The 27921-nt window shown below is 43.2% G+C and overlaps 1 protein-coding gene across 1 annotated transcript; it reads left to right on the forward strand.

Moving 5' to 3' along the window:
* On the forward strand, positions 1-27893 carry CUNH11orf65 (chromosome unknown C11orf65 homolog). The gene is made up of 9 exons (XM_052730060.1): positions 1-24; positions 1770-1859; positions 5678-5770; positions 8659-8712; positions 17093-17293; positions 19433-19563; positions 21849-22019; positions 24116-24171; positions 27668-27893. The coding sequence occupies exons 1-9, from the start codon at positions 1-3 to the stop codon at positions 27817-27819; spliced, it is 972 nt and encodes a 323-aa protein (XP_052586020.1). The 3' UTR covers positions 27820-27893.
* Positions 27894-27921: the final 28 nt, after the last annotated feature.

Here is a 27921-nt window from a genome sequence, read left to right on the forward strand (position 1 = left end):
ATGGCTATAAAAGTCTCTACTCTCGTATGTGTGTATGTGTGTATGTGTGTGTGTGTGTGTGTGTGTGAGAGAGAGAGAGAGAGAGAGAGAGAGAGAGAGAGAGAGAGAGGATATGTAGACACAAGCACAGGTGCACACAGAGGCCAGGGGCATCAGATTCCCTGGATCTGGAGTTACAGGCAGTTATGAACCACCTGACGTGGGTGGTGGGAACTGAACTCGGGTCCTCTCAAAGAGCAGCAGATGTTCTTTGCCACTGAGCCATTTCTCCGGCCCCTACTTATGCGTTAGTTCAGACAGGTTTGGTGAACCTGGAGCTCATCATTTTGTCTAGACCAGCTTGCCAGCGGGCCCCTTGGCAACCTCCAGTCTCTGCCCACTATGCTGCTAAGGACGGGGGTTACAGATGGCCACAGCTTCCTGCTTTTTATATGGATGCCAGGCATGTAAACTTGGATCTTCATGTTTGCAGAGCAAGAAGTTACCCCCTGAACTCTTTCCCCAGTCCTTCATGTTTTTTTAATCTCATATGCTAACATAAAAATTGAGCCTGGCAGAATCCACAGAACACTCTTAGAGTAGCACAATTTGTCATCCACATACCCCCTTACACAGTTTTCGGGAGCTTTAGAAGGGATAGGAAACTAGAATGTCTCTCTGATTTCTCCACTACTCTTGACAGTTCAAATAAAAATTTTGAAGTACAAGTAGCGATTTGTTTTGCTCCTTAATAGTTCAAATTTCATCTTTTTAAAGATGTAGTGCATGATCTATCAAGTAGGCAATGTGGTTAAGAAAGTCTATAATCAGCCAGGCGGTGGTGGCATATGCCTTTAATCCCAGCACTCAGGAGGCAGAGGCAGGTGGATTTATGTGAGTTCAAGGCCAGCCTGGTCTACAGAGTGAGTTCCTGGACAGCCAAGGCTACACTGAGAAACCCTGTCTCAATAATAATAATAATAATAATAATAATAATAATAATAATAATAATAAAAAATAAAAGAAAGGAAGAAAGTCTATAAACAATCCCCAGTTCTAGGTTAGGGGCTTGGGCAACCTTGTAGTTACAGCTGTTTCTCTATGCATGTTGGTTACGTTCAAGTCACACAACAAAGTATGTAAAGGTCACAGGCTTTAAAGACATAGACTGAGCTCAACTCTGGCTAGTTATTTACTATTTGACCTTAAATCTTGAATTCTCATCCAACACAGGCATATTAAAAATCTCTGCAGGGAATGGAGAGATGGTTTGGTGATTAAGGGTGTTTACTGCTTTATCAGAAGACCAGAGTTCAGATCCCAGCACCAACATTGGGTGGCTCTCAAAAGGCTGTGACTCCAGTGCCAAGAAATATGATGTCCCCTTCCAGCAGCTGTGGGCACTTGCACCACACACACACACACACACACACACACACACAAATACAGATCTTTAAAAAAAATCTCCTTGGTGGCGCACGCCTTTAATCCCAGCACTCGGGAGGCAGAACCAGGCGGATCTCTGTGAGTTCGAGGCCAGCCTGGACTACCAAGTGAGTCCCAGAAAAGGCGCAAAGCTACACAGAGAAACCCTGCCTCGAAAAACCAAAAAAAAAAAAAAAAAAGGAAAACAAAGTGTAATATATTAAGAATATAATTTAAATCCCAAATTTCATTTCATTATTTCTTTTAGACAATTTTATTTAAATTCCACTAGGTTCCAGAAGCAGCTTCACAGCAGAGCATATACAATTATTTTAAGGTTCTCCTTTTGTTTACTTTTCTTTTAGGACTTCCAAATACCTGAAGAATCACCCCAAGTCCCTGGAGAGAAGGACAAAGCTGCAACAATCATTCAGAAGGCCTGGAAAAATTTCCTGGTGAGTTTGTTTAACTGATCCCTTGAGAGAGAACTTATACCACACAAAATTCACGTGTGTAAAGTGTGTGTGGACCAATAGTTCTTTTGTGTGTTTTTACAGGTTTGTACCACCTTTCAACTTAGAAGTTCATTATTCAGTTTCAAAAGTTAAAATTATCTGGGCGGTGGTGGTGCACACCTTTGATTCCAGCACCTGGGAGGCAGAGGCAGGTGGATCGCTGTGAGTTGGAAGCCAGCCTAGTCTACAGAGCAAGTTCCAGGACAGCTAGGACCGTTACACAGAGAAACCTTGTCTTTTTTTTTTTTTTTTTTGGTTTTTCGAGACAGGGCTTCTCTGTGTAGCTTTGCGCCTTTCCTGGAACTCACTTGGTAGTCCAGGCTGGCCTCGAACTCACAGAGATCCGCCTGGCTCTGCCTCCCGAGTGCTGGGATTAAAGGTGTGCGCCACCACCGCCCGGCTGAGAAACCTTGTCTTAAACAACCAAAATGAAAAAAAAAAAAGTTAAAATTACTTCATTAGGTTTAAAAACATTGATGTTCTTGTTAGTTAAAACAATTGTTTTGCCGGGCGGTGGTGGCGCACGCCTTTAATCCCAGCACTCGGGAGGCAGAGGCAGGCGGATCTTTGTGAGTTCGAGGCCAGCCTGGTCTACAGAGCGAGATCCAGGAAAGGCGCAAAGCTACACCGAGAAACCCTGTCTCGAAAAACCAAAAAAAAAAAAAAAAAAAAAAACAACAATTGTTTTGTGTGCATGTCTGTAGATATGTGTGTGGTGGATGTGGACATATTTGTGCATGCATGCATGCACATGGAGGCCACAAATCAACCTCAGACATTGCTCCTTAGGATGCTGTCTACTTTTTCTACTAGGTTTTGAGACAGGAACCCTCACCAGCCTATAACTTGCCACATAGGCTACAGTGCTATCCAGCAAACCTCGGTGATCCACCAGCTCTGGCTCCCCGTGCCAGGATTCTGAGGGTCCCACCACATTCAGCTTTTTTATATGGACACTGGAGATCAAACCCAGGCCTCAGGTTTCCACAGTAAGCACTTTGTTACTGAGCCACCCCTCCGGCCCCCATTAAGTTTCTGAATGGGGTCAGACTCTGATAATAGCTAATACCCGTAAGTGTATTACCGGCAGCTCATTTGATTTGGACCCACCTTGGAGTTGAGGACTCTCTTAAATAGGTTTCCACTTACCCATCAGTCTGTCGCCTCATGGATCTCACCGTGTTTTCTCACGACCATTATTTTACATTTGTCAAGTATTTGTGCATATTAACCCTGCGGGTCTCTGGGGCCAATGGATTCCTGTGTCTTTTGCAGGACATCTCTTGTGCCCCCTACACTGAGATTTGCACAGCTGGTAGGCCAGGTGTCCCCATTAATTTATGGGGTAGCCTTCCTAGCAAGCGGTCTGCTCCTGAAGATGTGCCTAGCAGCCTGACATTGGCTTTGTTTCCACTGAGCGCCATAGCATGTGCCTCATGGTCTCTTTAACTCTAAGGGATGGCTGTGGGCACAGCAACCTCCTCATGGCCTCTTTAACTCTAAGGGACGGCTGTGGGTACAGCAACCTTCTCATGGCCTCTTTAACTCTAAGGGATGGCTGTGGGCACAGCAACCTCCTCATGGCCTCTTTAACTCTAAGAGATGGCTTTGGACACAGCAACCTCCTCATGGCCTCTTTAACGCTAAGGGATGGCTGTGGGCACAGCAACCTCCTCATGGCCTCTTTAGCAGTAAAGGCTGGCTGTGGGCACAGCAACCTCCACATGGCCTCTTTAACTCTAAGGGATGGTTGTGGGCACAGCAACCTCCTCATGGCCTCTTTAGCAGTAAAGGCTGGCTGTGGGCACAGTGCTTACCAAGGAAAGACTGCTAGATACTGCTAGAGAGACTCATGGTCTTTGGGGGCCCACAAGCGTGGGGACTGTAGTGGTTCCGGGAGCTGTGACATAGGGATGAGTGCTCAGGGTGTGGCTGCGCCAGTGGGAGCAGCAGCCTCTGTCTGATGGTCCCCCCACCCCACCCTCGCACACATTGCTTATGCTCTGATTCTGGCAGAGCCCACTTGCAGTGGGAGTTCCAGCCGTGTGGAGGAGCCTGAGGCACCGTGATGGGCCCTCCCCTTCCTCAGTGTCAGTGCACACAGGGGTGGGGGAGCTGGAGCCAAGGCAATCACATGTGAGTGGACCAGCAGCAGGGACCGCAGTGTTTCCTTACAGTTCTAGTGAACTCCGTGGGTCTCTGCTTCAGTTTTGACACTAGTGCAAGGCCACAAGCAGCTGCCACAGTCTCAGGATGCAAGTGCAGAGAACTCCTGGTTCTTAAGGTGTGTGCTCCTGTGTCTGTTCGTGTCAAAAGTCCATCCTTTCCAATGCAGAGCATCCAACAGCACAAGGCACCGTGCCTCTGCAAGGGCAGGTTGGGTTTGCAACAAGCCAAAGTGGTGGGTGTCTATGGAACCCTGGAGGGGAGGGGTGTGCAGGGATCTCTGACTCTGAGAACACTCCAAATTTACACAACAGCACGTGTCTTGAGATGCCTCTAGCTTATAGCAGCCTGTGTGTTCACCTAGGAGACACTGAAGTCCTTGTCCAGAGTATAGCCGCTATACAGAGTTATGGTTACTTACCTGACTGAACCGCCAACCTGGGAGAGCTAGGAAGCTTTTCACTAGCAAAGACTGCGGCCAAGCTGACAGGAGTCTACAGGGACTCTCCGGTTCACACTCTCTGGCAGTGTGTGTGTGTGTGTGTGTGTGTGTGTGTGTGTGTGTGTGTGTGTGTGTGTGTGTGGTGGCAGGGTTGTCTTCTAGAGATGTAGAGCTGGGGTGGGAATTGCAGGAACTGCAGAAATATTTTTCTTTCTATGCAGCCATTGCAAACATCTTAATCCTTCCCTCCCTCCCTACATCCCACTTCCTCCCTCCCTATATCCCTCCCTCTGTCCCTCCCCCGCCTCTGTCTCTCCACTTCCCTCCCTCTCATTCCCTCTCCAGCTCCCTCCCTCCCCCTCCTACTCCCCCATCCCTCCCTCCCTCTCTCCCTCTGCTCCTCCTCCTTCCTTCCCTCCCTCCCTCCTTCCCTCCCTCCCTCCCTCTCTCCCTCTGCCCCTTCCCCCTCCCTCCCTCTCTCCCTCTGCCCCTCCTCCTTCCTTCCCTCCCTCCCTCCTTCCTTCCTTCCCTCCCTCCCTCTCTCCCTTCCCTCCCTCCCTCCCTCCCTCCCTCCCTCCCTCCCTCCCTCCAGCTTTGTCACTCTGTCTCCTGAAGTCACTCACCTTGTAAAGCTGCTATGTCTGTGAACTTGGTTCTTTTCGCAGTAAGAAGTGGGTGCTGGTCTATATCTAACACCCCTCCATCCTTGTGTTCTCCCACCCCCTCTTTTATAGTGTCCTCGAGGTTTGATGTCAGGATAGCACCAGCCTCATAAAAGGAGGGAGGGAGAGCCACGTGAACTTTCCCTCAAAGGCTTTCTGTTTGAAGGCTCGCTTCCCTGCTCCTGCAGGCCCCCTCAGCTTTATGTCTCTGTGCACGTATACAGACAGCTAATGAGAAACAGAGAACTCCGGGCCAGTGAGAGAGCTCGGTGGGTAAAGGCAAGTGCCAGCAGGCCTTTGATGTGAGCGCTGTCCCTGGGATGCCCATGGTGGAAAGGAGGACCCAATTCCCAGAAGTTGTCCTCTGATCTCCAAAGGTGTACTCTAGCACCCCCTGGCCCAAATAAATAAATATAAAAAACTTTTCAAACCCTTAAAAAAGTAGAGAACCTAGTTTTAACCATAAAATTCTGTGTTTCAACCTTTAGAATGTGGCTGTATTCCAACACTTTAAAAGTCTGATTGATTTAAGAAGACAAGGGGAGCCACGCCAGATAGTGAGGTTCCTTAATCCTAAAGAGGTAAGGCTGTTCTTACCACACAGCATCTTACCAGTTCAATGTTCTCGTGTTTGTTTCCTTAAAAACTTCTTATTGAACTATTACATGCTTTCTGTAATAATAACATCACAGAAAGCAAAAGTATATAGTTAAATGAATTACCACAAAGCAAACACCACCAAACTATGCTCCAGCTCACTGTGCTCCAGTCACTTACGACCCCTTCCCAACACCACGCTTTAGTTCCTCCTTCTGGAAGCAGGCCTTGAGGTGCTGACTGGTTGGGTTTTGTTTTTGTCAACTCCACACAAGCTCGGGTCATTTGGGAAGAGGTGTGTCTGCAGGGCATTATCTTGATAATGATGAATGTGATGATGATGGATGTCGGATGGCCAAGCCTACTTGAGTGGTGCCACTTCTGAGCAGGTGGTTCCGGGTTCTAAACAGGCTGAGCAAAGCCAGTAGGCAGCACCCTCCATGGCCTCTGCATCAGCTCCTGCCTCCAGGTGCTCCATAAGAGGAGGAACCCCAAGCTCGCATCCTTGCTCTCTAGAGGCAAGATGCCCTCACAGCAGGAGGACCCTCTGCAGAGGCTGCCACCACAGCCGCCAGGACTGTAAGGAAAACCTTCCCAGTCACCAGTATTTTGTTACAGAAACAGAAAGTGAACCAACATGCCCCAGAACCTCTTCTAGTGCATTCCTGAGTGTACAACCAAGAGAAATAAGTTCAGGAATCCACCAGAAGACATGAAGGGTAATGTTCACAGCAGCCCTGTAGCTCAAGCTATAGCGGCTACAGCACAGACAGAGCAAATGTGGAACTGTAAAAGTTGACAGGTTGGTATGATAAAATGCTAGTAGCAATGCAAAATAACCCATGTATCTACATGGATGGATTTTTTTTATCTCCCCCCCTGCACCCCCCCCCCCCCCCCGGAGCTGAGGACCAAACCCAGGGCCTTGCACTTGCTAGGCAAGCACTCTACCACTGAGCTAAATCCCCAACCCCATGGATGGATCTTATACATCCATCAAAGATTAAAGCTGAACAAAAATCCAGGCACCAAACTAGTATATAGTGTATAATTCCTTTTGTACGAATTCAAAAGCTGCCAACATTAATCCATGAAGATAAAAGAGATTTTTAAGGATAGCCAACTGGGAGAAGTCACAGGACCACAATGCTGAAAGTGTTTATGATTTTTTATATGACTTAGAGATGCCATGAAATATACAAACGTGTAAAAATTCATAGAGCTACACACTTAAAATTTGTCCAAATTCTAGTGAAAGTGTATGTATGCATGTATGTATATGTATGTATGATGTCACCATCCAAACATGAAAAATTTTATGCAGAATTGTGTACTTTGTATTTAATTTACAAAGGTTTTAGCCAGGAGAAAATTATTCTGGAAAATCAATAGATTTTCAAACCAAAATACCTATTTTCTCATCTAACCTAATATAATCAAGGAGATAGATGTGAGCTGTCTTCAGATAAGGGGTCAAGTCCCCCCCCACCACCCATTTTCTTTTTGGTGCAGGGCACTACATTTACAAGATTTACTACACACATAATTTGAGTCTTTTTTTTTTTTTTTGACTCAACAAAAACTAGTTAGGAAAGGCCCAACTAGTGTTGAGTTTGAGAGGACCAGTTACTTTTTTTCTGAATGTATTTACAAGGTATAATATTTTATATGTAAGTCATATATTTGAGGACTTATTATTTCTGTTTTACAAATAATAAGTCACTTAGGATTTGTATTTTTTTTTTTGAGACAGGATCTCTCTATCTATATAGTCCTGGCTGTCCTGGAACTCACTAGGTAGACAATGCTGGCCTTGAACTCCCAGAGCTCCACCTGCCTCTTCCTCCCAAGTGCTGGGATGAGGGTGCACCACCACACTCATCTGAAGATTTGTATTTATTTTGCACAGAAAGGAGAGTTTGGCAGTATTTTCCAGTTAACCTGTGGGGGACCAGCTCCCACCTTTTCCAGGGTTCCTATGAAAAGGAGAGAGGAATAAGAAATATTAGGTAGGGGGGCTGGAGAGATGGCTCAGAGGTTAAGAGCACTGGCTGCTCTTCCAGAGGTCCTGAGTTCAATTCCCAGCAACCATATGGTGGCTCACAACCTTCTATAGTGAGATCTGGTGCCCTCTTCTGGTGTGTAGGCAGAACACTGTATAAAAAATAAATAAATAAATCTTAAAAAAAAAAAAAAAAAGAAATATTAGGTAGAATGATAGGCCTTGCCAAGAAGAAGAAAAACAGAAACACAGGATAGCTTTGGGAGGACCTGGGTCAATACCCAACGGCCCAGAACTTTAATCAAAAAAGGCTTTTTATAATGGCCAAGGGGAGGTGCAAAAGACTTCCCCCTGCTAGATACAACCAAGTATAGACCCTTCCAAACACCTGGTACCCAGGCCCGTGGTCCAATCATCTTCTCATGCAGCCCTGCTGAGTAAAACAAGCTCAGATCTCACTAGGATATTTCTGTGGGTTCCCACATTATCCTAAGAGCTTTCCATAAATCCTTAGCTCTTGAAGTATTTTTATGATTTCGGGGCTGGAGAAATAGCTCAGCAGTTAAGAGCTCACACTGCTCTGCCCGAGGACCCAAGTTCAGTTCCCAGCACCCACATTAGGCGGCTCACAACCGCCTGTAACTCCAGCTTCAGTGGGATCCAATGTCTCTGGCTTCCATGGGTACCTGTACTCACTGTACCCCCCACATAATCATAATTAAAAATTAAAAATATTTTATGATTTAAATCGAATTATTTGAAGTCTATTCACCTGACCTGTTTTGTAAGTAGTAAATACCAGTGACTGCTTTTAATGGACAGAGTGAGAAGTAACAAGGTGATGCTCATGGAATGTCTGTTTTCTTACAGGCGGAGCTCCTGGATGGTGCTGCTGGCATTCAAGTCCGATTCAGACTGGGTGGGGTGAGTATGTATGAGTTCTTTTTTTTTTTTCTTTTTTTTTTTTTTTTTTTTTTGGTTTTTCGAGACAGGGTTTCTCTGTAGCTTTGCGCCTTTCCTGGGACTCACTTGGTAGCCCAGGCTGGCCTCGAACTCACAGAGATCCGCCTGGCTCTGCCTCCCGAGTGCTGGGATTAAAGGCGTGCGCCACCACCGCCCGGCGAGTTCTTATTTGGTAGATTTGTTTTTCCCTTTTATTGAAAATGGATTTTCTTCTTGCATAATAGATCCTGATTACAGTTTCCCCTCCCTCTATGCTTCCCAGTTCCTCCTCACCTCTCTTCTCATCCAGATCCACTCCCTTTCTATCTCATTAGAAAGCAAACAGACTTCTAAGGGATAATGGCATGAATGATATGATATGTTATGATAAAACACAAACTAACACACCAGAGCTGGACAAAACAAACAGAAGAAAAAGAGCCCAAGAGAAGGGCACAAGAGTCAGAACCCCACTTGTTAGCACATGCAGGAATCCCATAAAAACCCTAAGCTAGAAGCCATAGTGTATACACAGAAGCCCTGGTACAGACCCATGCAGGCCCTGAACACGCTGCCCCAGGCTCTGTGAGTTCATATGAGCTTGACTCATGCTGATTTAGAGGGCCTGATTTCTTGGTGTCTTCCATTTCCTCTGGCTCTTGTACTCCACTTCCTCTTCCACAGAGTTCCCTGAGCCATAAGGGGAGGGATTTGATGGAGACATCTCATTTAGGGCTGAGTGTTTCAAGGTCTCTCATTCTCTGCACATTGTCCAGCTGTGGATCTCTAGTTGTTCACATCTGCTGCAGGAGGAAGCATCTCTGAGGATGGTAGAAGAAGGCACTGATCTATGAGTACAGCAGAATGCCATTAGAAGTCATTTTATTGTTACTTTTTTTGGGTGGGGCAGTATTTGGTTTTACCCTTGGTCCCTGGACTATCTAGTCTCAAGTTCTTGGTCACCCAAGTAGCGTCAGGTATGGGTTCCATCTCATGGAGTGGACCCTAAGTCAAATAAGATATTGGTTGGTTACTCCCACAAGCTTTGTGCCCTAGCATATCTTGCAGGTGGGACAGCATTGTAGATCAAAGGGTTGGTGGCTGCAGTAGTGTTGGTGTTTCTCTTTTGGTAGTGTGCAGAGAAGCTTCCTGTACCATAGATGCTCAACTTGGGGGTGAAGACTCTGTGTAGGCACCAGCTTGACTTCTTTATGTTCAATGAGTTGTATAGGTGGTGTCTTCAGCAATGGGGACTTTATGTCAGTTTGTGAGGAGCAACCTGTAGTCTTGGCAACAGCCTGGGTTATCTGGGAATTCCATGGGACCCCTTTGGCCAACAACTGAGTTAGATTTAACACAATTCTGGTACTAGATGCTTCATTTGGTGACAAGAAATGGCTAGATGGCTGTCTTCCCCATTATTTGGTAATTTCACTTAGATGGTCACATATACTCATATATGTATCTATTTTAGGAAGCCTCTACTGTATTGAATTTCCATACTACCCTTCAGTTTTAGCTGTTTCTCCCCATATTCCTTCCCTCATTCCCCTTTTCTCTCCCTCCCCACTTGATCCTCAGGTTCCAGCCTCCCCCATCCATATCTATCCATTCTATTTCCTTTTCCTCCATGACCTGTCACCCCTTGTCTCTTACTCTATACCTAACCTCTGTGATTCTAAGATTGTAGCTTGGTCGTTGTTGACTTAACAGCTAATAGCCACATATAAATGAATATACACCATATTTCTGGGTCTGGGATACATCACTCAGGATAATTTTTTTCTGGTTCCATCCATTTACCCATGAATTTAATGATTTTATTATCTTTTTAATGGCTGGATAATAATCCATGGTGTAAATGTTCCATATTTTCTTTATCCATTCTTCTGTTGAGTTCTTTATTTATTTTGGATATTAGATAGTTGGTAAAAATCTTTTACTGTTCTATAGGCTGCTGCTTTGTCTGTCCTATTGATGGTGTCCTTGGCTTTTCAGTTTCATGAAGTCCCATTTATTAATATTTATTAATTGTTGATCTTAGTGCCTGAGCCATTGGTCTTCCGGTCAGAAAATATTTTCCTGTGTCAATGTGTGTGTGTGTGTGTGTGTGTGTGTGTGTGTGTGTGTGTGTGTGTGTATATATATATATATATATATATATATATATATAATTTATTTATTTTTATTTTATGTGCATTGGTGTTTTGCCTGAATGTATGTCTATGTCTGATCTGGGAATTACAGACAGTTGTGAGCTGCCATGTAGGTGCTGGGAACTGAACCCAGGTCCTCTGGAAAAGCAGTCAGTGCTCTTAACTGCTGAGCCATCTCTCCAGCCCCTGCCAAGTAGTTTAAGAATATTCCCCACTTTCTCTTCTAATCAGGATCAGTGTGTCTGGTTTTATGTTGAGGTCTTTGATCCATTTGAGTTGAGTTTTGTGCAGGGTGATAAGTGTGAATCAATTTGCGTTCTTCTACATGCAGACATCCAGTTTGGCCAGTGCCATTTGTTGAAGATGCTGTCTCTGTTTAAAAAAAATCAAGTGTCCATAAGTGTCTGGATTTATGTCTGGGTCGTCAGTTTGATTTCATTGATCATCTTGTCTGTTTTTGTGCCAATACCATGCGGTTTTTTTTGTTTTGTTTTGGTTTTTTTTTGGTTTTTCGAGACAGGGTTTCTCTGTGTAGCTTTGCGCCTTTCCTGGAACTCACTTGGTAGTCCAGGCTGGCCTCGAACTCACAGAGATCCGCCTGGCTCTGCCTCCCGAGTGCTGGGATTAAAGGCGTGCGCCACCACCGCCCGGCCCATTCGGTTTTAATTACCATGGTTCTGTAATACAATTAAAATCAGGGATAGTGATGCCTCTTGCAGTTTGTCCATATAAAGCTGAAAATTGTCCTTTCAAGATCTGTGGAGAACTGTGTTAGAATTTTGATGGGGATTGCATTGAATCTGTAGATTGCTTTTGGTAGGATGGCCATTTTTACTGTATTAATCCTACTGATCCATGAGCATGGGAGATCTTTCCATCTTCTGATAACTTCTTCAATTTCTTCAGTGTCTTTAAGTTTTTTTCATACTTTGTTATGAGTTGCTTAGAGTTGCCTGTAGATGTAACAGTCTTTTTTAAATAAGAAACACAGAGCCAAATGCAGAATTAAAAGTCCAAGAGGTCAGAGCAATAGCTAAGAGCTAAAAATCCTTTCTTACCCTTCACTGCGCTGCTGTCTTTCCCCTCAGCAAGAGAGCTACTTCCTGTGTATCTCTTTTTATTGACTTTTTGTTCTGCCTTCTCATTGGTTGTAAACCCAACCACATGACCTCCTCGTCACTGCTTGTCTATACAGACCTCCAGGTCTTCTATGGTTGGTATTGAGATTAAAGGTGTGTGTCTCCATGCTGGCTATATCCTTGAACACACAGAGATCTGCCTGTCATGTGATCTGGATTAAAGGTGTGAGCCGCCGCCGCCGCCGCCGCCGCCGCCGCCGCCGCCGCCGCCGCCGCCACCACCACCCCACCACCACCACCACCACCCCACCACCACCCCGGCTTCTGCTATGGCTTGCTATTAGCTCTGACCCCCAGGAAACTTTATTTGTTAACATACAAATAAAATCACATTTCAGTACAAATAAAATATCACCATAGTTGCCTCAAGATATTTTGTATTATTTGAGGCTACTGTGAAAGGTGTGTCCCTGATTTCTTTCTTTGGATATAGGTAGGCTATTGTATATAGGTGGGCTACTGATTTTTGTTAATGTTGTACCTAGCTACTTTGCTAAGTGTGTTTTATCAGCTGTAGGAGTTTCCCAGTGGAATTGTTAGGGTCAATTATGTACACTATCATATCATCTGCAATAAAGATACTTCTTCCTTTCCGATTTGTATCCCCTTGATCTCCTTTAGTTGTCTTATTGCTCTAGCCAAGACTTGAAGCACTATACTGAATAGATATGGAGAGAGTGGACAACCTTGTCTTGTTCCTGATTCTAGTGGAATTGCTTCAAGTTTCTCTCCATTTAGTTTGATGTTGGCTATAGGCTTGCTGTAAATTGCCTTTATTATGTTTAGGTATGTCCATTGTATTCTATTCTCTCTGGGACTTTTATCATGAAAGGATGTTGGATTTTGTCAAAGGCCTTTTCTGCATCTAAAGAGATGATTATGTGGTTTTGGTCTTTAAGTTTATTTATATGATGAATTACATTTATCAATTTACAAATTACATTTACCACTTTACATACGTTGAAGCATCCCTGCATCTCTGGGATGAAGCTTTCTTGATCATGATAACGTTTTTGATGTGTTCTTGGCTTTGCTTTGCAAGTATTTTATTGAGAATTTTTGCATCTATGTTCATAAGGAAAATTGGTCTGTGATTTTCTTTCTTTGTTAGGTCTTTATGTAGTTTGACTATTATGGTAACTGTGGCCTTGTAAAACAAATTGGACAATGTTTCTTCTGTTTCTATTTTGTGGAATAATTTGAGGAGGATTGGTATTAACTGTTCTTTGAAAGTCTGATAGAATTCTGCACTAAAACCATCTGGCCTTGATCTTTTTTTGGTTGAGAGACTTAATTATTGCTTCTATTTCACTAGGGGTTATAGGTCTGTTTAAATCACTTATCTGATCTTGATTTAACTTTAGTAAGTGGTATGTACCAAGAAAATTATCCATTTCTTTTTGATTTTCCAATTTAGTGGAGTACAGTTTTTTAAAGTATGTCTTTATGATCATCTAGATCTCCTCGATGTCTGTTATATCTTCTTTTTTTTTTTTTTTTTTTGGTTTTTCGAGACAGGGTTTCTCTGTGTAGCTTTGCGCCTTTCCTGGAACTCACTTGGTAGTCCAGGCTGGCCTCGAACTCACAGAGATCCGCCTGGCTCTGCCTCCCGAGTACTGGGATTAAAGGTGTGCGCCACCACCGCCCGGCCTTCTTTTTCATTTCTAATTTTGTTAATTTGGATATTCTCTCTCCACCTCTCAGTTAATTTGAATAAGGGTCTGTCGATCATAAAGACTTCCACAAAGAACTGACTCTTTGTTTCATTGATTCTTTGTATTCTTTTTCTATTTTATTGATTTTGGCCCTGAGTTTCATTATTTCTTACTGTCTTCTCCTCTTGGGTGTGGTTTCCTTCCTTTTGTTCTAGAGTTTTCAGGTGTGTTGTTAAGTTACTAGTGTGAGAGCTCTCCAAATTTGTTTTGTTTTGTTTTGTTTTTTAATGGAGTCACTTAATGCTTAATGCTATGAACTTGCTTCTTAGAACTGTTTTATTGTATCCCATAAGTTTGGGTATATTGTGTGTTCATTTTCATTCAATTCTAAACGGGCTTTACTTCTTAATTTTTTTATTTTTATTTTTTTATTTTTTTGGTTTTTCGAAACAGGGTTTCTCTGTAGCTTTGGAGCCTGTCCTGGACTAGCTCTGTAGACCAAGCTGGTCTCAAACTCACAGAGATCCACCTGCCTCTGCCTCCCGAGTGCTGGGATTACAGGCGTGCACCACCACCACCTGGCTATTTCTTAATTTTTTGCCTTGACCTTTTTTTCATTCAATCGTGAGTTGTTTGGTTTCTGTGAGTTTGCAAGCTTTCTGTTGTTGTTGACACCCAGCTTTAATCTGTGGTGGTCGGTTAGGATGCAGGCAGTTATATCATTTTTTTAAATATCTGTTGAGACTTGCTTTGTATCTGATTAGGTAATCAATTTTGAAGAAAAGTCCATGAGGTGCTGAGAAGGTATATTCTTCTGTGTTTGGGTGAAATGATCTGTAAATATCTGTTAGGCCCATTTGGTTTATAGTACCAGTTAGCTCCAACATTTTTGTTCAGTGTTTGTCTGGATGACCTATTAGCGAGAGTGGGGTATTGAAGTCTCCCACTACTGGTGTGTGGGGTTCAATATGCAACTTAAGCTGTAGTGGTGTTTCTTTCATGAACTTGGGTGACCTTGTGTATGGTGCATAGATGTTAAGAACTGCACTGTCCTCATGGTGGATTTTTCCTTAGATGGCTATGTAGTGTCTTTTCCTATCTCTAATTAGTTTTGGTTTGAAGTCTATTTTGTCAGATATTAAAATGGCTACACCAGCTTGCTTCTTAGGTCCATTTGAATGGAAAATCTTCTTTTTCCATCCCTTTAGCCTGGGTGATGTCTATTTTTGATGTCAAGGTGCATTTCTTGGATACAGCAGAATGAATCTGTTTTTGCATCCATTGTTAGTCTATGTCTTTATTTAGAAATGAAAGTCATTGATGTTGAGAGACATCAGTGAGTAGTGTTTGTCGATTCCTGTTATTTTGTTGTGGTGGTGTATGTGTGTATGGGGTGTGTGTGTGTGTGTGTGTGTGTGTGTGTGTGTGTGTGTGTGTGTTCCCTGGTTTGATTCACTGGTCCGGGGTATTCCCTGTGTTCTCTTGGTGTGGTTAACCCTTTTAGGTTGGAGTTTTCCTCCCAGCACCTTCTGTAGGGCTAGATTTATAGATAGATATTACTTAAATTTGGGTTTTATCATGGAATATCTTATTTTTTCCATCTATTGCAATGGAAATTTTGTCTGGGCTGGCTGGCATCTGTGGTCTCTTTGAGTCTATAAAACATCTGTCCAGGCCATTCTGGTTTTTAGTCTCTATTGAGAAGTCAGAAGTTATTCTAAATAGGTCTAGCTTTGTATGTTACTTGACCTTTTTCCTTTTCAGCTTTTGATACTCTTTGCTCTGTCTGTTTAGTGTTTTGATCATTATGTGATGGGGGGTGGGGGGATGACTTCCTTTTCTGGTCCATTCTATTTGATGTTCTGTATGCTTCTTTTTTTTTTTTTTTTGGTTTTTCGAGACAGGGTTTCTCTGTGTAGCTTTGCGCCTTTCCTGGAACTCACTTGGTAGTCCAGGCTGGCCTCGAACTCACAGAGATCCGCTTGGCTCTGCCTCCCGAGTGCTGGGATTAAAGGCGTGCGCCACCACCGCCCGGCTCTGTATGCTTCTTATACCTTGATAGGCATCTCCTTCTTTAGGTTACAGAAATTTTCTTCTATGATTTTGTTGAAAATATTTTCTGTGCCTTTGACCTGTGTCTTTTCCTTCCTCTATTCCTATTATCCTGAGATTTGGTCTTTCCATAGTGTTCCAGATTTCCTGGGTGTTTTGTGCCATGATTTTTTTAGATTCAACATTTTCTTTGATTGACTTATCCATTTCTTCTATCATGTCTTCAAATGCCTGAGATTCTCTCTTCCATCTCTTACATTCTGTTGGTGGGGCTTGCCTCTGGGGTTTCTGTTTGAGTTACTACATTTTTCATTTCCAGATTTCCCTCAATTTGGGTTTTCTTGATTCTATTTCCACTTTCAGGCCTTGAACTGCTTTATTCATTTTCTTCCATTGTTTGTGTTTTCATAGGTGAGGAGATTTATTCATTTCTTCTGTAAGGACCTCTATCATATTCATAATGGCTATTTTAAGGTCCTTTTCTTGTGTTTCAGCTATGTTGTATTTCTCAGGGCCTTCTGTGGGAGGGCTGCTGGGCTTAGTGGAGACATATTGTTCTGGCTGTTTCCTTGTTTTTATACTGGCATCTGGGCATCTGGGTTTGGGAAGATTGTAATTCTATTTGCTGGTATCTGATCTTGTCTTTGTTGGATGCGTGTTTTGTTTCTTGATTTCTGTTGCCCTCTCTGGTTCTTAGGAGATTGCAGTGGCTGTGTATTGCCTGATAGGAATTTTTCTGGGATCCTGATAGATGTGGCCACTGAGAGTTCCAGATAAAATGTATTTCTAGGTATTGTGAGCTAACATGTGAGAATGGGGATGGGCTAGGAGGGAGGTTTTGAGGGGGTCCACAGAAGGGAAGAAAGCGGGGTGTTCCACAGGATCTGCTTAGTCTCCTGGGAATGGGGGCAGGGAGTGAGGAGAGGCCACAGCAGAAGGTCTTCTATAGAGCTAGGAATGAGACTGGGGAATGGACTTGGAGGAACGGAGGGAGAAGTGAAGATCTGCAGTTGCCTGTGTTTCCCCAGGGAGTGCCTACTGGAGTTAGGGCCTGGGATAAAGTAATGAGTTTGGGGAGGGAGGCTAGGAGGGGTAGATATGTGTGGTCCACTGGAGATGGGGCAGATGGAAGGGAGGCCTCAGCAGGTGGTCTGGGGCAAAGCTAGGAGTGACCTGGGGGATTGGATTTGGAAGAGCAGAGGGAGAAGTGAAGATCTACAGTTAGCCTACCTGCTTCCCTGGCTGGAGTCCTTGTTTGGTAGTTTTAAAGCACACTTACATGAAGTTTTAAAGAATTTTTAAAATGTAGCCCATTGCTGTTATTGAATTACAACGATGCTTTGAACTTTCCCATCTACAGGTTAAATTTCCACCTCAGATATACTATAAAATTTTTACTCACAGACATGTTGAAGATCTGTGTGCTAATAGCCCTAGAGATTACACAAAGCTTCAAGCAAAATGCACATCTCATAATAAGGATGATCCACCTCTGGGTGAGGACCACAGTGGCTGGTACCGCCGTGTAGAGAACAATGGCTGGAGGCCTGTTTCCCGAAGGGTAAGCAAATGGGAATCGTGCTGGTTTTTATTTTATATATTTAGAAGTTAATCTTGTTTTTAAAAATTAATCTTGAATTTTAATAATCATAATTTAGTTGAAAAAATTGCTTAACTTAGCTATTCTGGCATTGTTAAATAAGATAAATTGTTATCCTTAGAATTATTTGAATTAATTATTGTGTGTGTGTATAAACGATATGTGTGCAAGCATGGGTGATTGTGTACTCCAGTGTGCATGGAGACAACTTGTGGGGTTGGCACTCTCCTTCACACCCGGGTTGTCAGGTTTGAGTGGTGTTTTCACACAGTGAGCCATCTCATTGACGCCTTAGTTTATTTTTTCAACATAATAATCTTTTTTATTGGTTCTCTGGGAATTTCATACCATGCACCCCAATCCCACTCATTTCCCAGTCCTTCCATATCTGCCCTCCACCCCTGTAACCTCCCCCCTCAAACAAAAATTAAAATTAAAAAACAAACAAAAACAACATCTTGCTGACCCCTCTGGGCAACGACCTGCTTCTCTCTCAACATCAGCCTTCTCTCATACCCATCACGACTGTCTCATCTCCAGTTCTGCCCTGCAGGTACCACTCCGCTCCTCTATCCTTTCTGCCTCTCCATCGCATATTCATCTGTTGTAGTGGCCCGGGGAGCTGCAGTGTGTCATGCAGTCTACCCTTTTGAATAAACAGCTTCACTTGCTAATGTTCACTGCAGTGAGTCATTGGTCAGGTTTAAGACCTCTGGCTTCTGCTATACCATCAATACTGGACCCTCACCGAGACTCCTCTTGGATATCCTGCTGTTGCCCCAGTCATAGAGATCCTGCGGCTATGGTTCCACAGGACCAGCTCCTTCACATGTTCCAGTATCTCATAGATGGGGGTAGATGCTGGTGTGGACCAACTCAAAGTCTTGGATCTGTTCCCGGGTGGTAGCAGAGTTGGTCAGCCCAGGCCTTCACAGAGCCAGCTCTCCTGCACCTTGTGCTTGGCTAGGGGTGGAGCCAACTCAGCATGGCCCCTGGACATCAACATGGTTTAAGGTGGCATCCCCAACCACAGACATCTGCATGGCCTTTGCCAGTCCCCAGGGACATCAACACAGATACTGTCCACATCAGGACCATGGGTGCACATATGGCCAGGGGTGGCAGCATAGGGTGGACATCCTATGGACCCAGGTGGCAGCTCAGGCCACTCACATCAGCCTGGTTCTCGCTGCCGTCATGTCTCCAGTTCTGCCTCTTTCCACAGCACACAAACTGCTCCACTTCTCTCTCTCTCCTCTCTACCCACCACATAGATGCTCATCATGAGTCAGTGGGGCAGGCTTCTCTTATGTTTATTTTTAATAATCAGGTTTGAAACTAGGCCATTTTTATTTTCTCTCTGCTAACGATATTCTCAAAACACAGATTATAGGATGACCAAATGTCTAAATGTTTGAGATGTTTAAAATGACCAAGATGTGAATCCACACATTCAGTACTTTATTATATGCCTATCATGTGCTAGGCATAGTTCTAGCCATTAAGAATGCAGTGGTCAGAAGACACAGCTCCTTCTCTCTCAGAGGATGCTTGTACCTAGAGATAAGCCAAGTAGGCAGGATGCTTTAGTGCAGTACAGTAAGTGGTTAAACAGGACGAACTGTTGGGAGATACAGCAACCATTACCTAGTGATTGTATTGTGGGAAGAGAGGATAAATTGGAATCGGGAACACAAGCCACCAGCTAGGAGGACATGCCATTCAAAGAAGCCACAGTTTGGGAGAGAGTAGAGGCACTTCTCCTTTCTGAGTGGACATAATCCTGGAGGGTTAGTCATGAAAAGCCAGTAGTGCCAGGAGGGGCGAGGTATGTTCAGGTGAGACAGACATGCTTAGGTTTACTAGTCATTCATTTCACTGGGTGCTGAAGGAACGCCTCAACACACAAGTAGTTGGTCAATGTTGCTAGAACAGGTACTTCTGAAACTATCTGTTGCCCATCACTTAATTAGAACTCCCTTGAAAAGGCCTGTCTTCTGTTCTGCTCTTCTCTTGCACATTCCCACCAACACAAAGTTCTTGTCTATAGAGAGTTCTCCACAATCAGTATTTAATTCTGTAATCTCCACCCCACCATAGTTTTGGATACCACTTGAAAGTGAAGTGTTGGAAAGCACAAAGGAAAGCGAATTTCATTTCTCTAAACTGAAGAGAAAGCAAGACATGGAAAAGAAAAGAAAAATTAAAAAGATAGAATGGATGAGGCAAATGTAAGTAGATGACTTGGTCTTATTAAAGAAATAGAAGGTATTTTTGAGAAAAGTTGGAGAATTTGCCCTACTTAATTTTTAAGGCTTACAAGGCAATTGCAATCAAGACATTGTAACCAGCACAGAGATGACTGGGACAGACCATAGGACTGAGAAATAGACCCCCCCACACACACACTGTTAGTTGGTTTTTTAAAAGCTAAGGGCATGGTTTATTCTCTGCTGCTGTGAGAAAATGATCTGGCCACAGCAACTTAGGGGAAGGAAGGGCTTATTTCAGCTCGCAGGTTACAGTCCATCACTGAGGGAAGCCAGGACAGGAGGTCATGTACCACTTGAAACAGAAAATGTGGAATAGTGCTGCTTGCTGGCTCATCCTTAGCTAGTTTTCTTATGCAGCCCAGCACCATCTACCCAGACTGGAGCTGACCAGGCGAGCTGGGTCTTCCAACATCAACAACAATCAAGACAATCCCCCACAGACATATCAATAGGCCAATGCGATCTGGACAATTAAAGGTGACTAGGACATTGCACAAGGAAATGCACTTAGAAAAGACACTGCCCTTTCACTTACGGTACAGGCCTTCTTTGAGCATTTACTGTAGGACAGGTCTAGTGACGAGGTGACGAGTTCCCTCAGTTCTTGTCTCAGAAAGTCTTTATTCGTCTTAATGAACTTTGTTCAAATTGTTTAACTCATGGAATCCTCAAGTGCTTGGATCACAGGCATGAGCTATCACACAGGGCTTTATGTGTGTCCCATTCTTTCAGGGCCCTTGGGCCTCTGTGCCTGCACATCCACATCTTTCCCCAGGTCAGAGACATTTCATTGGCAAGGTTCTGTCTTCCCACTTCTTGTCATCTTGTACTGACTCAGAATTTTTCAACAGTGCCACTGTATCTGAGAGTTCTCCTTCACTCTTTTTTTCCATCTAAGATATTACAAAAGATCTATTTTTCTGTTCATATTTTTCTCCTGACTTAATGTAATGGTGAAGCTATCAACTTCATAATAAATTTGAATTAGTGAATTCCTTACTTGTAAATATTATTTCATCATCTGTATCTGCTAAAAGTTTCATTCATAAATTTCCCCAGTTTTGTTGAATTTTCTGTAATTCTCCTGTATCTCACGGAGGGAGTTTCCTTAAGTTTGTTAGAACATTTAATAGGCATTTAATTAGTATGCTTTTCTTTTGAAATCTGTGGCTGGAGTTCACGTTGGAAGCTTCATGTTAACTTTGTTTTCTCCATACTTCTGTGTCCACACCTGGTGGATCAGTTGGGCTAACTTTATAAACTGGCTTTGGGAGTAAAAAGTCATCTCCTGAACATGTCTCTTTGAATGTTGGCCTGGCAGAGGACACTGGCTTGGTTTCCACTTGTCCATGGAAACAAACTACTTCCCCTGCTACAGTGGTGGCTTCTGGATACCCTGGATACCCACCATGTTGGGTGGCAGTATGGAGCCACCCAAATGAGGAGCATAGTGGGATTACTCTCTCCTCAGGCACTCCAGGGGCAAAGCATCATTTATGTCCCTTCTCCACAGGGGCAGGTCTTCTCTAGGCATTTCTTGTAGCTCAGACCTAGTAATGATGACAAAGTCTGCTGATGATACATCTGTCTTCTCAATGGATTTCTGTGTTCCATGTTCTTGGCAAGGGCTACTAATATCTCCCTATTTGTGTTTCGTGGGAACACTGACCTTAAAATTGCATCAGACAGAAGGAGGGTGTGCTCAGAGTCAAACGCTGGCAGTCCCCATTCTTACCACTTTCATGATCTTGAACAATTCCTTGACTTCCCCAAGTCTCAATTCTTTACATAAGAGAGCAGAAACCACCACCACAAATAGCTGTCTTTTAAAAGAAAAGTAAGAAAAGTATGCAATGTATCTGGCACAAAGATGTAGAGACCTCCTTTCCCTTTCTAACTGCCATTAGCCTCGTGACGTCGTAGAAGTTACCCAATTCCTCCTGGACTTAGTTCTTCATCTATAAAACAAGAAGCTGGCTTAGTCTCTAAGAGTCTTCTACTCAGAATGTGATTCAGATTTTTCTATCGTGAAACTTAGGGCAGGTGAATAAGTGAAGTCTCACTGGTTAGTGATTAAATTGCTGCAGGAAGAGTCTATCACACGGGTCTTAGTTCAGAAGTGTACAGAACAAAAGCTTGATTTAATTTACAATTTTAATATAGAAACACCATCACCCGTCAGTTGTGTTTACTTCCGATCACTTATTGCAAAGGATGTGTGTCTCTCCTTTTCCTTTATTTAGGTACTACCTGGGGAGCCTGGAGGCCAAGGCAACAGATCATGAAACTCTAGGCCTAATTCACAAAGCAACAAAAGGACTGATCAGGAGCATTGAAGATGGAGGGGTCGATTCTGTGATGGAATGGGAAGTGGATGAAGTGCTGAACTGGACGAACACACTCAACTTTGATGAGTGAGTACAGAGCCATCATAGGGGGACAAAGTCCTGTATTTTTTCTTTGTAAAATTTCCCGTTCCCAGGTTGAACCTTGGGGTTCTGAACAAAACCTTTAAAAACAGTTTTATTTGTCTAAACAGAAAAGGGAAAAACTGGGCTTGAGAAAATTATAGTAAGGCGGAAGAATGCATTACAACAGCTGTGTCTAACTGACTCTACTCTGTTTCACTTTGGGATTCAGAAACAAGTCTAAGACCATAAGATTAATTATGCAAAGATTATGTAAAGAAATAGTTTCAATCTATATGACCTACTCTTTCTAGATATTAAAAAACTGTATCAGTAACACAAATGGCCATTGAAAAGTATTTTTAGAATTTTGCATGGTGGGAATTTAGACTGTTCAATACAGTCATAAGGTAAATGCCAGTTGAAGGTACATTGCCGGGGGGTGGGGGTGGGGGCGGGGGACTTCAAATGACCAGCATGACTAGTAACAGTGTTGGCAGTACCGAGAGTGGAGACTCTCTACATGGCAAGCAGGTGCAGTGGTTCCGCCACTTTGGGAAATGACTGGTAACTTCTCAAGTGTTGATCTATAATCCAGCCATTCCACTCCAAAGTGTGTACAAAGAAAAATGAAAATATACGTCCACATAAAACCTAGCCCCAATGTTCACAGGAACATTTTATAATGAGGAAAAAAATTAGAAGCCATCCCAATGTCCATCAGTTGATGGTTAGGCAAGTCAAGCTTAGTACGTCCACACAACGTAGTATTACTCCACAGTAGAACAGTGAAATTCTGGTATGTGTCATGATGTCAATGAAATTGTCAAGTGAAAGCAGCATAATTATAAATGTGATATATGCAGAATAAAGAAATTTAGGGACAACACGTATTAGTAGTGGTTACCCGAGGCTGTGGAATTGGGATTACAGGAAGGTCATAGCTACGGATGTTGAGTGTTTTCTGAGTGTGGTGATAATGTTTGAAAATTGCCTGTGTGAAGAATGCACAACTCTGAATATACTAACCATCTCTGAACCATACACTTTACACGAGTGGATTAGATGGCCAATGAATTACACCTCAGCCAAGCTGTTAAATGTGTACTCAGCTACAAGGAACGTGGATAGTGCATGGGCAAAGAGAAGAATTCTAAGGAGGGTAAAGAAATGGAAGATATTAGAAAGAGGGGGAGAAAAGGGGACAGAGAATCGAGGTGTCAGTCACTGACAGAACATGAGAAAGGGACCAGAGGAAGTAGAAGGTGACAAAGGGAAACTCCCCACTATTCAGAGAGACCTTTGTCATCACATCTGAGGAGATGCTGGCGTGAGATTCTGTGTGGAGTGGGATGAGTTGGCCTTGATTTGAAATGCTGAGAGTAACTGAAGAACCACGTTTTTTTTTTTCCTTAAACATTTCCAAATTACGTACTTCTGTTCATCCAGTCAAGTCTATAAAAAGCCAAGTGTTTTCTCTGAACCCTGACAAGAACTTAGGGTGAGGTGAGTGATTAATGGGAATATACTAGTTGTGCTTCTGACCACAGGCACAATTATCTGATGCAGAATGAGGCTTTGCAGCAGCTTGATCCTAGGCAGGGATAAGCAGCTACTTCCCTTGGCTTTTATGGCATCCAGTCTCCATTATTATTATCTTTATTTATAACTGGTTTAATGACACATTCTGTGAGAAAAATTTTGAATCTGTCACTTCTCCCTACAGGAAAATTGGTAAGTAAGGAAGACCTTCAAAAATCTGGATAATTACAGATGAATTTTTAAAAGGTCTTATTACTTTATTTTGAGACAAGGTCTTACCATATCATCCTGGCTTTCCTGGAACTCAGAGATCTGATCTGTCTGTCTCCAGAGTGCTGGAATTAAAGGTGTGCGCCACCATGGCCGGCAGGTTCCATTTCAACCTCTTGTAACTCCTTATCCTGCAAATTGTCTTATAAGCATGTGTGAATACTAGGAGATGGTAAAGTCATGGAACTCAAACACTGAGACTAGTGAAGACGTCACCATTAAACATGTGTTAATTAACTAACTTATTATTTAGTAATAAGTCAATTTAATGCCCATATAAAATATTGCAGGTATATTGCTAAATGGAAAGAAACTGCTACAAGTAACTCTTCAGCTAATTTAAAAGGTAGGTGATTATTTTTTTGTGTGTGAGTTTTTTGCCCCCATGTAAATGTACCACATGCCTGGTGCCTGTGGAGGCAGGCAGAGGACATCAGATCCCCTGGAACTGGAGTTATAGACAGTTGTGTGCCAACATATGGGTGCTGGGAACTGAACATGGGTCCTCTGGAAGAACAGCCAATACTCTCAACCACTGAGCCATCTCTCCAGTCCAAGGTTGGTGGCTTTTAGCAATACTTACATAAAAATCTGTATAGGTGTAAACAATATTCTTCACATCTGTACATATGTCTACCCTTTCATTATTCTGAAGAATGTGTGTGCGCACGTGGATATAAATGACTCTGTTAGGTCATGTCTATCTTTATATGTAGGACTGTCACTGGAAAATAGGTTTTCTTTTTTTTTTTTTTTTTTTTTGGTTTTTCGAGACAGGGTTTCTCTGTGTAGCTTTGTGCCTTTCCTGGAACTCACTTGGTAGTCCAGGCTGGCCTCAAACTTACAGAGATCCGCCTGGCTCTGCCTCCCGAGTGCTGGGATTAAAGGCGTGCGCCACCACTGCCCGGCGGAAAATAGGTTTTCTATTTTATTTAAGGCTGGATAAAAAAAAAGTTGCATAGCTCATGGTTTCAGTAATGATCTCCAGTGAGCAAACTTAATTTGGCAAAATGAATGCCTCTAAATGTTGGTAATGTTTTTAAGGTCTATGCCACTACTGCCCTTCTAGTAATTGCACACTGAAAAACTATCATTATGCCACAGAAATACCAATGACTCTAACATAGCTGTCTTAGGGTTTCTATGCTATGATAAAACACCAGGACCAAAAACAATTTGGGGAGGAAAAGGTCTATTTCACTTAAACTCCCACATTACAATCATCCAAGAAGTCAGGGCAAGAACTGATGCAGAGACCATGGATGGGTGCAGCTAACTGGCTTGCTCTCCATGGCTTGCTCAGCCTGCTTTCTTATACCACCCAGGACCACCTGCCCAGGAGTGGCAATGCCCACAGAGGTGGGCCCTCGAGGCATCACCCATCACTGGTCAAAGCAATAGCTCAGGCTTGCTTACAGGCCAGTCTTACAGAGGCATTTCTCAATCAGGAGTCTTTCTGCCCATGTCTATGTTTGTGTCAAGTAGACAGAAACCAGCCAGCACAATAGCCAAAGCCTGTGGTTACCTGTGATCAGAGTGTAACTTTGCTACCTTCTATGAGAAGCAGTCAGGCAGAGAGGTTAGACTGTGGAGCCTGGGTTTGAGTTCTTGTGCTGCTGTTGTTGTGACACACACAACAGCAAGCTTAGAATAGTGCTTGACACTAAACAGAGCCTAGGCTGCTGCCCAACACATATTACCCCATCAATATGAGCTATCATTTTTATTAGTTGTTCACTTACTACCACCTCACCGCTACCCCTCAAATCCAATACGTGATTGCCTTTCATAACTTCTTCAGTGGTTTCTGTGCTGATAATCCCCACGTCCATTCTATACACAACAGATAATGTGAACTCTTAGTAATTACAATGAAGAATGAACTTAACTTGATTTTTTTTTTTTTTTTTTTTTGGTTTTTTCGAGACAGGGTTTCTCTGTGTAGCTTTGCGCCTTTCCTGGAACTCGCTTTGGAGACCAGGCTGGCCTCGAACTCACAGAGATCTGCCTGCCTCTGCCTCCCAAGTGCTGGGATTAAAGGCGTGCGCCACCACCGCCCGGCTTAACTTGATTTTTGAAACAAATATATGAAACAAGTTCCATTATCTGCATTTCTGAGGAAGGAGAGATGCTATGACTAGCTGAAGGTCAGTCTGTGTTAGGATTTGAACTGCAGCAGGTTAAGAATTCACAGCTGAAACACTGTCATAGAGTCTGATGCCTCAAATACAGTTTTCCACATATAAACTCAGTTGGCCATGGCCTCTGGCTGTACCTACATGAACATGTTCCACTTTTCACTCATACTCTTCATTTTTCAGACCCCATGTGCCTGTTCCTCAAACAAGTAGTTTTTGCATTGGGGATTAATGGAGTCAATGCTGATCTATTAAGATGACTTATATGGTGTGATCTGAATAGTTCAACAACAGCTACCTCAGAACAGCCTGAGATTCCTGTGGTTTCTCACTCCATGGGCACTGGGTGCATCATCAGCACTGAAAGCTGGGAAGGTCCCTGGGAAGCTGCTGGTCTGAAAGAACGCAGTGACAGCATAGATGAACTTGCTATTAAAGTGGAGGCAAGCAGGCAGAGCAAGCCCTTGCTTTCCATCTTCTTTGATTTGGGTTGCCACCGAAAGGTGCCACCGTATTGAGGGGGGGCCTTCCTACTTCAATTAACCTGATCAAGCAAATTCCTCATGAGGTTGCTAGCCTTTTGGCTGATTCCAGATTGAGTCAAGTTGACAGCCAAGATTAACGATTACAATGGCCTTCTATAGAACAATTTTGGTAACTCTCTTTATAGTAAAGGGCAAGGAGGTTAAAGCTTTGCTACAGAAATCCTAAGAAGTACACACATAAGTGGTTTACTGGTAGATAAAAGAACATACATGGCAGATGCAAAAAAAGGAAACAATATAAATGACTAAGTTTTGAAAGGTTATGGTAAAAAGATATGTTCCTTCCAGCTATGATACGATAAGGGTAAGTGAAAATTATCTTAAATATTGAAGAAAGATGGTAGCATTGGGAGACTGTGTGTTACCCTCCAAGAAGCTAGGGAAAGCCAGGTACTTGAGGGAGGCAGGCATATCTCTGAGTTCAAGGCCTGCCTGATCAACATAGTAAGTTCCCAGGACAGCCGGGGTTACATATAGAAAGACCCTGTCTCAAAAACACAAAACAGAGACAGGGTGTGCATGTGTGTGCACAGAGGTCGGGTAGGGTGGGTTTTCAGAGCAGATCCATAGAGGGAAAAGGTAATTCATTTGGGAATATAGAAATGACTATAGTTAATTACAAAGCACTTATTTCCAAACACTATGGACCATCTCATTTAACTCACAAAACCAGGAAGGGCCTGGGGAATGGCTTAGTGGGTAAGACCACTTGCTATGCAAGCTTAAAGACCCTAGCACAAGAAAGGCCAGACACAGCCTGTGGGTACCTGTAACCTCAGCATTAGGGAGTGGACACACGTGGATTCCAGGTGTTCTGTGTTCAGTGAGAGATCCTGACTCAAGACAATAAGGCAGTGTGATGGAAAGGTCACCTCACAACATCCTCTGGCCTTCTTCGGGTATACACACACCATGAGGCAGGTGCTACCACAGTCTTAAATTTTACAGATGAAGACTTGGGCTTACAGAACATAGATGACTGCCCCAAACTACACAGGTAGTTATTAGGTCACACCTAGAAGCTGGGCCATACAGCGACCTATGTAGAGCTGGACAATGGTTAAAACAGAATGAACAGCAATACAGATATGTGCTCAAAGTGTGAAAGAAAGGACTACAGGGCAGGGTACTGTTCTAACCATCTGTCATTTCTCTTTAGATGTCAGGCTTGAAAGAATACAGAAAAGCCTAGTTGGCAACTATGGAGATGGGTCACAGACACAAATGGAAGCACCATATGAGGATAATTACTATGAAAATACTTACGTGAAACGGCCGTTCACTAGCTTAACACCCAATTCCATGTTTTGAATGAAACCATAAAGGACTTCCTTTTCTGAGCAAATGGCCCTTCAAGCCTATTTTCACTTAAAGCCAAGAGACTGTGTATTCTGACTACAATGACTTGTGTAT

This window comes from Peromyscus californicus, unplaced genomic scaffold (assembly GCF_007827085.1).
Source record: "Peromyscus californicus insignis strain IS unplaced genomic scaffold, ASM782708v3 Scaffold_11__1_contigs__length_118956290, whole genome shotgun sequence".
Classification (NCBI taxonomy): Eukaryota; Metazoa; Chordata; class Mammalia; order Rodentia; family Cricetidae; genus Peromyscus; species Peromyscus californicus.